Consider the following 13,375-nt stretch of genomic DNA (forward strand, 5'->3'; position numbering starts at 1 on the left):
AGTTACACAATTTGCCAGCATGAAAGACCATCCTTATGTTACAGCTCCCTCTTTCTCCAGTGCTGCAGTCTACAGAATCCATTCAATCTCCTCACCCATGTGTTTGTACACATACTATACAATAGCCCTTTCCCCACACCCAACCTACAGAATTATGCCCCCTCCCCACAACTTACCAAACCTCCCTTCCCACATAATGGCACAGAATCCATCACAAACAGTGGTATCCACAGACACACACACACACCAGAATTCCTAATGCCACCCTCATTACCTGCGGCTTCAAGAGCTCTGTGCAGTTGTCAACAATAAAATTCTGTGCATAGCTTCCTGACCATCCATCATGAACTTCACGATTATTTTCAAAGTAAACGATACTTTGCCCATCCTGCAATGAATTGAAACATGGAAATATATAAGTAATTGACATTTTCTGCATTTTTTTGGGAATAGTTAGGAAATGGGTGGAGATGATGGGGCAGCAAAGTGCTGTGACAGAAAGAGGTGGGTAGGAACTTGAATGGCAATGGTGACAATCTCAGGAGGAAAGGAAAGAAATGCCTTCATATTAAGGGAAAATTACTTCTGCTATGAACAATGTAAAAGTATACAGAAAAGACTTTGAAACAATACATCATTCATGACTTCCAGATATTCATTAAAAGCAATTCAACAGCTGCAGAGTGTTTTCACATACTGAAATGCAGCAGCTGTATTGCACACACCAAGCATCTCAAGAACAGAGTTGTGATAATAACATGGCAATAAAATTTTTTGGTAACTTATGTGATGGATAAACATTAATCTGGACACCAGAGAGAACACCCTATTCTTCAAAGTAGTGCCATGGGATTTTTTTTTTTAAAGAGGACAAACAGTCCTCAGGTTAGTCACTTTATCTAAAATATAATGTCTCTGACAGGCAAAGCGTTGGCTTTATATTAAAGACTCTATATTGGGACATGAACCCACCACTCTTACGCACAACTAAGAGGGCTCCCACTAAACCAACATCATTAAGATGTGATAAAATGTAGTATAGAGAAAGCTTCTTTCGTACTTGCAGCTCTGCGTAGGTGTGCTGGTATTTGAGACCAGCAGCATATTCACCAGCCATGCAAAATTCAGTTTCTGGATTAGTGGTGCTGGAAGAGCACAGCAGTTCAGGCAGCATCCGAGGAGCAGTAAAATCGACGTTTCAGGCAAAAGCCCTTCATCAGGAATACAGGCAGAGAGCCTGAAGGGTGGAGAGATAAGTGAGAGGAGGGTGGGGGTGGGGAGAAAGTAGCATAAAGTACAATAGGTGAGTGGGGAAAGGGATGAACGTGATAGGTCAGGTGGTGGGGGGGGAAAAAGAGGGTGGAGTGGATAAGTGGAAGAGAAGATAGGCAGGTAGGACAAGTCATGGGGACAGTGCTGAGTTGGAAGTTTGGAACTAGGGGGAGGTGGGGGAAGGAGAAATGAGGAAACTGTTGAAGTCCACATTGAAGCCCTGGGGTTGAAGTGCTGAGGCAGAAGATGAGGCGTTCTTCCTCCAGGCATCTAGTGGTGAGGAAGCGGCAGTGAAGGAGGCCCAGGACCTCCATGTCCTCGGCAGAGCAGGAGGGGGAGTTGAAATGTTGGGCCACAGGGCGGTGTGGTTGATTGGTGCGGGTGTCCCGGAGATGTTCCCTAAAGCACTCTGCTAGGAGGCGTCCAGTCTCCCCAATGTAGAGGAGACCGCAATGGGAGCAACGGATACAATAAATGATATTGGTGGATGTGCAGGTAAAACTTTGATGGATGTGGAAGACTCCTTTAGGGCCTTGGATGGAGGTGAGGGAGGAGATGTGGGCACAGGTTTTGCAATTCCTGCGGTGGCAAGGGAGGGTGCCAGGATGGGAGAGTGGGTTGGGGGGGGGGGGGGGGGCGTGGACCTGACCAGGTAGTCATGGTGGGGACGGTCTTTGTCAAAGTTTTACCTGTACATCCACCAATATCATTTACTGTATCCGTTGCTCCCAATGCGGTCTCCTCTACATTGGGGAGACTCCTAGCAGAGCGCTTTAGGGAACATCTCCGGTACACCCGCACCAATCAACCATACCGCCCTGTGGCCCAACATTTCAACTCCCCCTCCTGCTCTGCCGAGGACATGGAGGTCCTGGGCCTCCTTCACCGCCGCTCCCTCACCACCAGATGCCTGAAGAAAGAACGCCTCATCTTCTGCCTTGGAACACTTCAACCCCAGGGCTTCAATGTGGACTTCAACAGTTTCCTCATTTCTCCTTCCCCCACCTCCCCCTAGTTCCAAACTTCCAGCTCAGCACTGTCCCCGTGACTTGTCCTACCTGCCTATCTTCTTTTCCACCTATCCACTCCATCCTACCCCTCTGACCTATCACCTTCATCCCCTCCCCCACTCACCTATTGTACTCTATGCTACTTTCTCCCCACCCCCACCCTCCTCTAGTTTGTCTCTCCACCCTTCAGGCTCTCTGCCTGTATTCCTGATGAAGGGCTTTTGCCTGAAACGTTGATTTTACTGCTCCTCAGATGCTGCCTGAACTGCTGTGCTCTTCCAGCAACACTAATCCAGAATCTGGTTTCTAGCATCTGCAATCATTGTTTTTACCTATGCAAAATACAGTGCTACTTCCTATTAGATTGTCAGAACACTGGCAGAGGCTGAAAGAGACAGACTTCATCATGGTTCTCTTGCTTCTTTTAAAATTATATTTTAAATCATGCCACAAAAAGTATTTTGCTCCCACATTTATTCTGCCCCACAACTGGTGGATTAAAAAGTTCCACTGTGAAGATATGTTCTACTATTTAAAACAAAGTTGTTCTTATAATGTAATGAGGATGCATGGAGCCATGACTTTACTTAAAACTCCATTGTTCCCACCTTTCCTCCAGAAAACCTAATGAAGAAAAACTAACTCGGTCTTGAACTGGAATGAACTGTCCCACAGCATTTACAGCAATGACAGATGGTTAGGGAGGACAGCAGAAATAACTAATTTCAAATTTCCACTACCCATTGCATGAAAGGTTCTCATTGAGTTTGGTCCCAACAGCCTAGCTTTACTTGTAAAATGTTTCCCTTGTTCAGGATTTCCTTGATGGAAGAAGTAGTTTCCCTTCCTCAATCTCATCAAATTTTTGAACTTTCATCAAATCAGTACTCAATCTTCAATACAGGTAGTTCTTCTATAATGTGATGGTTGCATTCTTGCACAACCCCATATTATAGAAAAATTGTGCTTTAGGAACAGCACTTAAAAGCGTTGGTAATGTAATCACATCACAGCCAACACACATTTTAAAATTTGCGTTTTAGAACGTGCCCCAATTCATCAATCACATTACAGTGAATTCGCGTTAACAAAACGTGCGTTATAGCAGAATAACCTGTACACAAACAAAATGCATGTATCATTTCTAAAATCTATTCTGCAAAGTACTGGCATCACCTTGTTCCTTCTTGGCATCTGGTGTCAAAAACTGACAAGACTCTACACAACTGAAACATCACCTCTGCGCTTTTATATTCCTTTTTGAGGAAAGGCTGACAGAGTGCCTTTTTATAAACGTCCATCTGGTTTTAGTGATTTGAGAGCTTGAACTCTTAAATACCTTTGTTTTTCAAAGTTTCTCAACATTCAGAAAATTATAGCATTTCTCTGTCTTGAAAGCAAAATGGACAATCTTGTGTTTCGCTATAATATTGCGACTCGTTTGATCAATCAACATCCCTTTGAAATTTCCTGATCCCACATAGACTATTTACTGTCCCTCACTTGATAACATGGATATTCAGTCTCTACTATATCATCAATACGAAGAATTAATGATGTCCAGAACAGATCTCTGAGGAACACCATTTGTCATATTTCCTATACCTATTTTTATACCCAGTTTATATCTCTAAAACTGTGAGAAGGTAGTGGTGTAGTGGCAATGTCACTGCACTAGTTATCCAAAGATCCAGACTAATGTCCTCTTTTAGAAACCTAACATGGGAGATGGTAAAATTTGAATCAACAACAAAAATCTGGTGATAAAAAAACTACTCAAATGGCTATTATGCAAGCACAGTCGATTGTTGTAAATACCGATTTCATTCACTAATATCTTTTAGGGAAGAAAATCTGCTGTACTTACCTGCTCTGGCCTAAATTGATTCCAGACCCACAGAAATGTGGTTTGACTCTTAACAATTCCCTGAATGCTACACAAGCCACTTGGTTCAATGCAATATATGCTGCCATCCATAATCCATGAATGAAAAAAATTCCAGCAAATCTATTAGTACCCTCCAATTCCATGCACTCTGATTTTTCCAAATTACCTCCTGTACATAATCCTATTGATTGAGTTCTGGGACCTAACAGATAATGTCTACATATATTACCTCAACTGTCTCCTTGAAACAAATTCTAGTTAGTTCGAACTTTCATGCACCTAACAAAACCGTGCTGGTACTCTCTGGGGTAGTGTGACCAAGCAATTGGAATAAGTAAGCTAATCAATGACAGATTCTAATAACTTCCCTATTACTGACAACAGGGGAAGTTGTATTAACTTGAGCACTGTAACTCTGACAACAATCTTCAAACAGTCAACGTCACTAATACAGAATACATTTCACATTATTGCAGCAATTCTGATAAATATGGCACCAGTGAAAATCTGTAGCTTATGATTTCACATCCCCATCTCAACCAGATTTGTCAATTCCCCACATGAGGACTAAATCGAAAGGAATGTACTTAAAGTGGGACTTATACATGTTCCCTCTTGTTACTTTTTAGAAAATTCAAGATCATGATACCACAGGGTAATATTCCAAGCCAATAAAAGAGCTCCATTAAAGTACAACAATCATCTCTTATTTTTCCCTTCTTCCTGTTAAATCGTAGCCTTTACACAGCACTTTTCATAGTAACATTAATAAAATGCATGTGATTGTCAAGGAGAGACCACACAAAAAATTGAGATTGTAATACATGACCAAAGGTATGGACTTCTCTGTCTAAATTACTGCAAAGTAGACTTACTGGCATGTTGAAGACTTCATTGTAGCAGTGTGAATACCTGAGGTACCATGAAATGTTAAAAGTCAATGAGGGATCACACGTATTCTTCCCATCAAGAACTAGATGCAAGAACAAAAGAAGGAATGAGTAAATGTGGGGATAGCAGCATAATGTTATTTCTAGAAACATTTACAAAGGCTTTGAAAGATCAGTACAAGAGACCCACAATCTCACAACAGTGTTCATTCTTGTCACTAAGCCTTACGTCACTTAAGGTAACATACACAGAACACTGCACTCAGCAGGTTTGACCTGTATGTGCTACATCCTGTTAAACTCAGCAGGTACTCTCTCATCTTTTATAAGCTATCAATATAAACATGCAATTGATTTCCTATTCATACCTGGTGGAAAATATTAATAATTTAAACAACATCAGGGCTATTGGGCTATTACTGCCACAGGAAGAAAAAAGTTTAGAGGAGCTGTGCTGTGCTGTGAAGAAGGCATATGGCGTACTGGCTTTTATTGGTGGAGGAATTGAGTTCCGGAGTCCTGAGGTCATGTTGCAGTTGTATAAGACTCTGGTGCGGCCGCATCTGGAGTATTGTGTGCAGTTTTGGTCGCCATACTATAGGAAGGATGTGGATGGAGGCACTGGAACGGGTGCAGAGGAGGTTTACCAGGATGTTGCCTGGTATGGTAGGAAGATCGTATGAGGAAAGGCTGAGGCACTTGGAACTGTTTTCATTGGAGACAAGAAGGTTTAGGGGTGACTTGATAGAGGTGTACAAGATGATTAGGGGTTTAGATAGGGTTGACCTGAGAACCTTTTTCCACGTATGGAGTCAACTATTATGAGGGGGCATAGCTTTAAATTAAGGGGTGATAGGTATAGGACAGATGTTAGGGGTAGATTTTTTACTCAGCCAGTCGTGAGTTCATAGAATGCCCTGCCAGGAGCAGTGGTGGTCTCTCCCTCTTTATGGGCATTTAAATGGGCATTGGATAGGCATATAGATGATAGTGGGCTAGTGTAGGTTTAGCGGGCTTGGATCGGCGCAACATCGAGGGCCAAAGGGCCTGTACTGCGCTGTATTTTTCTATGTTCTATGAGAGGCAGGCCAACAGCATTAGTTGCATATTTTCTCAATTGTGGACAAAGTCGGTCTTTGTAACATGTAGTCATGGAGCAATGGCTGTTCACTGTTGTGCTGAACTCAACTGTACTTCAGAATTATGATTAGTAATTGAATCAATCACAAATATAAATGGTACATGGGATTGTGGATAATGACAAAGGAAATGGCATGGCAGCATACTAATCATCCCTATTAGCCCAAGAAAATATTCTTACTGGCAGCACAACAGCAACTACCCCTTATTGCTAACATCAGATACATACGGTCATCTCATTCAAACTGACATTTCTTTTTCATAAAATCCACAGAAATTTAGGATAACTCATTGTATAATGATATTTTGAGGCACCATATGAAATACCAGGTTTAATATTCTTGGAATTCATTCAGGTGTTATCAGTCCCTAGTTCCTATCATCTATTATAATTGCCAAGTATATTTCTGTTCTTACCCTTCTTGTTCTGACTCTCCCTTTGTGTAGACATTTAGAGCCTATATCTAGGTAGCTCTGCCACCATCGAATCCTCCACTCATTGCGTAGCTATTGAATGCCCGATTTTGAACATGCATACCACTGAGAATGAAGTTTTGCTCAAAATTTTTTTAAGACTTCGTACACTTGATGTAAAACTAAGGTGTTGTCAGAAAATCTAACTCCAGTTAATATGAAGTGTCTATCCACTTTCAACTTCTGGCATAGCAAAGACAAGCACTGAATCTGTCATTTTCAGTTGAAATTCTGTCAATCTTGTGTATGTAATCTTTCAAATTTGATTATATATTCTCCTACTGAATAACCATTGGACTTTTAAAATGTATTAAAGACTATCCATGCCTCTTTTGTCTTTAAAAGATCATCTTCCTTATAAAATTTGTTTACATATATCAAGAGATTATCCAAACCTTCCTCTAAATATAGGGATAGTGCAGGAAAATGGCGTGGAGGTAAATGATCTAGAATGGTGGAATAGATTTGAGTAGCTGAAAGACCTTTTCCTCCTTTTAAAGGTGCAAGCAGTTTAAGAAGGCAGCTGATCACCAAGATCAAGGGTAAATACTGCCCATATTTACAAGACATTAAAAACCAAAATTTCCTGTTTTATCCGTAGTGAAATCATAAAAGTTCATAATTGTGTGGGAAGATGGTGATGTAGAGTTAATGTCACTGGAATTGTAATAGACAATCACAAGCTAATATTCTGGGATCATAGGTTCAAATCCCACCAAAGCAGATGGTAAAAGTTTAATTGTACATTTTATTGAATTCAAAGCTAGCCTAAGGAGACCATGCAAACACTGGCTTACATGCAACTCCAGACTTGACTGTTAACGGCCTCTGAAGTGAGCCTAGCAAGCAATTCAGTTCCAGAACAATTAGGAATAGCTATAAAAGACAGTCACATCCATATCAAATGAATGGGTAAAACTAAAACAAAACTGCAGTACTAATACTGCAAAAAGATAATTTTCCTAAGGGGCAACTAGGTTGCTTTCTGTTCAGTAGAATTATGTGGACCATCAGAATTATCAGCCAGAGTAAAATCAGGATGCAGGTGATAGTGGGTTTTTCTAGTCTGTCCGGTTAGTGGCTTTGCAGCGCAGTTAATCAATAAACTTCAAATACATGTTTGGGCTGGCATCACTACAGTATGATATCCAGTTTTCATCACATTTTAACAAGAATGAAGTCCTTCAAAAAAGTGTAACAGGAGATTTACCAGAATGGTCTTGGGATGAGTGCAGTAGTAAAAGGTTAAGTTAGAGAAGTTGGCATCTTTCTTCTGGTTAAAGGAAAAATGGGGAAAGATTTGATGGTGATATACAAAACTGTGTGATGGTTAGAGAAGGCAAACAACAATTAGCTGTTCCTATTTATTGACGCTATAATGACTATGGGGCACATTTAATGTTTTAGGCAAGAGATATGGGAAGGTCATTATGGCACTATGACAATACCTCAGTCTCCAACCAATGAGAGGGATGTCAAGTTCTTTCCTTGGCAGTAAAACATCAACCAAGTCTTTTGAGCATTGTCCATTATAAAATTGTGGATCAGCTTTCGGGGGAATTCAACAGTAATGAACTCCTCACCATCTCCACCTTCCAACATCACACATTCCTGTTGCCTCCTACCAGCAATTCATACACAATTTATACAAAAACCATTACTTACATTTTAAAAAAATAGTGCTGCCATTGAAAAGAGTCTTCCTGAATGTATAATTAGAATTGAGCTGAAGCAAAATGAAGCAAAGACAAAGTTTAATTCAATATGATCAGTGAAATTTGAGACTTGAAAAAAGTTTTCAACCATGACTGCATGCATGCCAGTACAATAAAATCCTAAAATAGCTAACAAAGTAACGTAAAACAATTTTTAGTTTATTAGCATTTCCAAAACCTGTCCATTTGAGGCAATTCAAACCAGAGTAACATTCAGTTATAAAATGTAATTCTCCCATTCTAAAATGGCATATTGACTCAATGTGAGCAATGCCAAAGATTTGCATTGTAGTTATGTTATTGTTTGTTGGAGTATGCATTTAAATAAATATTGAACAAAATATTCAGTCAAGATTAATGAATTAAATCAAACACACTCACTGTAGTTTCGTGGAATAATATACAGATCACATTCTATTAAAAGCAGTTATAAGTTTTCAGGTGTGTTCTCATTTTGTAAGTACAGAACAACCTTGATTATCCGAATGAGACGGTGGAGAATATTTTGTTTGAATTACTGATTGCTTGGATAACTGATCTGATCGTAAACAAAGGAAGCCATGTTTACAGAGTTTTTATTTCACTCAAATCGATAAAATGTGTATAAACACTGGATATTGCTTTAGAATTCATGATATTTTACAAATAAAATCACTTTTTGGCTACAGCTTGAGTGAAATCTGTGAAATTTTTCGCTGACATTTTCCTCAGTTTTATACCAGTCCTCGACAGCAGCTGGCATCTTTCTGTTTGGCGTCATCCTGCCGTCCAGACTAACCAATCCCTCCCTCCCTCAGCAACCACCAAGCCCTTGGAGACAGAGTGAGGGGCACAAAATACAGGGGAAACATGAGAGAGGGAAGATTTTTTCGCTGACTCAGTTTCTGTCCTCTCATCAATTTTAAAATTTTGTCAGCTGAAAAAAATTGAACTACTTTTTGTTTGGGGGAAAAAAAAGAGTTATCATAGGATAATGGGAGGAAAAAGCAATAGAAATGAAAAGTGCGAGCACATTTTTTGACTTAACTCACTGGAGAATGAACTGAGGAAAAAAAATTGTTGGGTTTGCAAAATGAAGCAAGTCAATATTAAGAGGGAATCTTGCTGTTCAAGCGCACAGCTCAAGCTTGCACATATGTTGTTCTTGTGCGTTCACATCACAAACTTTTGTCCTCTGGGAGAATAAGTATCAGAGAGCCTTTTTATAAAAAGTGCAAGACTTAACTTTTACGTCAAGTCTCAAGTATATATTTGAAGTTAATTATTTATGAAAGCATACTTGCATCTATATTCCTGTTCAAATTTACAAAATTATGCATTACATAGATGAGGAATAGAATTTCCCTACTTCAGTTGAAATGCATGTACAAGGACCTTCGATCTTGTTCAGATAATCCAAAATTTGGAAAATTGATGTCAGGGTTACCGAGGTTGCTCTGTATCCAGCGGCATACAAACAGAAATGGTGATAGAATGTGAAACTTTAAGAAGACAAGGTCTTCACTTCAAAGGGAATGGAGTAGAAAATAGACAAGTTTTGTTAAAACTACACAAAGCATTATTCAGACTAAGGCTAGAATACTGTGAAGAGTTTTGAGTCCCTCATCTGAGGAAAGATATACTGGCATTGGAGGGAATCCAGAGTAAGTTCACTGGGTTGAAACCAGTAGGGAGTACTTTCTTATGAAGAGAGACTGAGTAGATTAGGCCTGTACTCATTGACATTTCGAAGAATGAGAGGCAACTTTATTGAAACTTACAAATTCCCTAGGGGACTTGACAGGGTAGATGTGGAAAGATTGTTTCCCTTTGTGGTAAAGTCTTAGACAGAGGGCATTGTCTCAGAAGGGGTATTTGGGACAGAGATGAGGAGGAATTTCTCCCCTCAGAGGACAGATACTTATTGCAGAAGGATGATGAGGCTGTGTTATTGAATACATTCAAGGCTGAATTTGATTGTTAATCAGTGAAGAATCAAGGGTTATTGGAAAAAGCAGGAAATGGGAGTTAAGAATCATCAGATCAGCCATGATCTCATTAAGTGGTGGGGCAGATTCAATGGACTGATGACGTACTTCTGCTCCTAGGACTGTGGATAAGAAAACATGAGTGTGGTACGCCACTGATCACCAGCATCAATTACATTACAACAAACTATTAGCTGTCCAGTGATGGAAAACTGCAGACTTCACAGAAAATAAATCAATCAATCTCTACTGAACTATACACAGGTCAAAGAGACAGCCAGCCTTGGGACAGTTTCAACTAATCATATGTTGGGTTGGTTGTTCACATTATGGCATTAAAAAACAGAAACACTGCAGAGAATTGGTAGATATACATTTATAGGGAATACATTCCCATTCAGCACATCCACAACACCCAACCTATAAGATAAGCCACTGCAGATGCTGAAAAAATGTGAAACAAAATCAGAAATTTCTGGAGGAACTTAGCCGATCTGGCGGCATATGCTGATTCGCCCACACACATCGCCAACCCAGTCCCCTTTCCTTGCCATCCCTCTACCCATTCCTCCTTCCCCTCACACCCCCCATTCCTCACCAACCCACCCAATCACGCTCAAACAGCCCTTCCCCCCTCACTTCTAGTCACTCCGACTCTGATACAGCTCCCGTCACTCTTAATCTCCGCCACACTCACGCTCTTGTCACTCACCTCCTACTACTAACCGCCACCCTTCCCCCTCCCTTTTCTTTCCAACATCCTTTCACTGCATCTCCCTGCCCGTTCTTCTCCTTCCTGTAAGCGCAGATTCTTTTGCTAACATACCTCGGTAACAGGAATGCTCCATTTAGACACCTCCGCGGCGATACCGGCCCTGAAAACGCTGAGTAAAGCCAAACAAACCCAAGCATACCATTTGTTTCCTATTAGTAGGCCCAGCATTCTGTTTACCCCCAAATCATCAAACGCCATCTCCCAGTGCCACAACACAAAACGTCACTTCCGCCTCCGGCTCCGTGCACTGCAGACCTCCCACCAAGAGGTGGGGAGCAAACGACGCGGGGCATTCCCATCAGCAGCTGGAGCCCGCCCCACCATGGCACCGCCCACCAGTGGGAGGAGCCGCCCTTTTCCCTACCAGCTGGCGACGGTCGCCTCTGGACCTCCCACCAACAGGTGGGGCTCACTTCAGCTGAGCGGCCGTAAGCATGCCGAAGTTACTGTTTTCGTTACGCAGCGCTTTATGTTAAGCAAATAGCGATTGTCAGAGTGTGGGTCTTTTTCACCTTCGGAGGAAATACATTAGTTCTCCTCCTCCTTGTTTGTACTTTATTCAGTCTGACCCACTAATCACTGCCCACCCCTTTCTCCCAACACTCGGTTGGGTGATAGTGTATGCGCAGTTTACAATTGCGGTGTAATTGATTCAGCAATTTCAGAGAGAACAAAATTCGTTCCTTATCTGGGGGTTTGCTTTTGGGCTAGGATAAATTGCAACATCTTAAAACTCCTTTCGAATTCATTCATAAGGAAATTAGAACTTTTCTTAGAACTTAAGCACAGAATAGTATAGCAAAGGGACAGGCTGTTCGGCCCACCATGTCTGTGTCGACCATGATGCTAATCTAAACTGCACATGATCCGTATTCTCGGCCAGTTGACGTCGCTGTTTAAATGTCTCAAACTTTGCTCACTTCTGCTTTTACCCTACATCACGATCCAGACCGCTATCACATTCTGTGTAAAAAAAAACTTGTTGCGCAACTACTTTAAACTTGCCTCCTCTCACCTCACATCTATGCTCCCCATATTTGAATTTTCCACTGGGAAAGAGACTGACTATCCAAGCCTTTAATAATTTTATATGCCCCTCAGCCTCTGACAGTTCTGGTGAAAATAATCCAAATTTGTCTAATCTCGCTTTGTAATTAACACACTCCAATCCAGGCAACATATTGGTAAACCTCTCCACCCTTTCTAAAGCATCTACATCCTTCTTATACTTACCCATCGCAATCTTTGTCATACTTATCTCCACTCTCTAATGAATTGAATTTATTGTCGCTTGTACTGAGGCACAGTGAAAAGCTTTGTCTTGCAAGCTATACAGGCAGGTCACATAGTTAATTCTGGCTTATTGAAAATCCCCAATTGTGGTCACCATGCTAATGTTCTGGAATGCCTTTGATTCTAACTCTCCTAACAAACAGCCTTAGGGACCAAGCTTTTAGTGATCTAACCTCTCCTTTTTTTGTGTGGCTTAGTGACATGTTTAGCTCTTAAACACATCGGGTTGTTTTTATTATGCTAAGGATATAATACAAATGCAGTTTGTTACTGTTACAAAGACCAGTGGGTTTCTTTTTGTGTTTTCACAGGTGGACCGACCTGTTGCATAGAATAGATTAGCACTTTATTGTCAGTTGCATTATGAAAAATGCATTGAGATGTGCATAAGTTGCCACAAATTGACATTCTTTTAATTGAAATCATAAAAAGAAATAATTGAAACAAAGTTAGGTCAGAGTTTGTCTTTTCTTTCCTCCGTGGCAATCTGGATTTATGTAGTGGCAATGAGACAATGTTACTGAAGCTGTCCTGATGACACCAAAGCAAAGATTTCCAGACTGGACCCATCATGCTGCTATTACTGAAAAGAACAAAAAAAGGAAGAAACAAAACAAAACAATGAGTGTGGCTGGCCCAGCTAAGCAGAAGCATATGAGCACAGAGCTGACCACTTCCTATCCGACCATTGCCACCACATTTTAAGTTATCTAGTTATCATTTGCATGCCTAAATGCTTGGGTAGCCTGAGTCCAGTTGCCAGTGGGGAACTGTCAATATTTTCGTCTGACCAAAAATTGGCACCAAGGAATGAACATAGCATATGAAAAAAAAGACTGGTTGAATTGTTCCAATATGCAGTGTGAATTTGAAATTCAAGACTTGGGTAGACTAAAAAGAGCTTTGCTGTGCCAATGATGTGGTGTATGCAGATACTTGATATCTGAAGTG

At 40.8% G+C, this 13,375-nt stretch overlaps 1 protein-coding gene across 3 annotated transcripts in view; it reads right to left on the reverse strand.

The window, feature by feature from the left end:
- Positions 1–11,368, reverse strand: part of LOC132818085 (transmembrane protein 87A-like) — a 65,339-nt gene extending 53,971 nt beyond the window's left edge. The window contains exons 1-4 of one of the 3 annotated variants that reach the window (XM_060828748.1): positions 11,183–11,368; positions 8,340–8,400; positions 5,046–5,143; positions 275–388 (exon numbers count right to left, since the gene is read on the reverse strand). In XM_060828748.1, coding sequence (XP_060684731.1) covers positions 275–388; positions 5,046–5,143; positions 8,340–8,400; positions 11,183–11,329 — 420 coding nt within the window. In that variant the 5' untranslated portion in view covers positions 11,330–11,368. The remainder of the gene's footprint in view (positions 1–274; positions 389–5,045; positions 5,144–8,339; positions 8,401–11,182) is intronic. The other 2 variants (XM_060828749.1, XM_060828750.1) reach the window with 2 other exon arrangements.
- Between the last annotated feature and the right edge of the window lie 2,007 nt (positions 11,369–13,375).

This window comes from Hemiscyllium ocellatum, chromosome 8 (assembly GCF_020745735.1).
Source record: "Hemiscyllium ocellatum isolate sHemOce1 chromosome 8, sHemOce1.pat.X.cur, whole genome shotgun sequence".
Classification (NCBI taxonomy): domain Eukaryota; kingdom Metazoa; phylum Chordata; class Chondrichthyes; order Orectolobiformes; family Hemiscylliidae; genus Hemiscyllium; species Hemiscyllium ocellatum.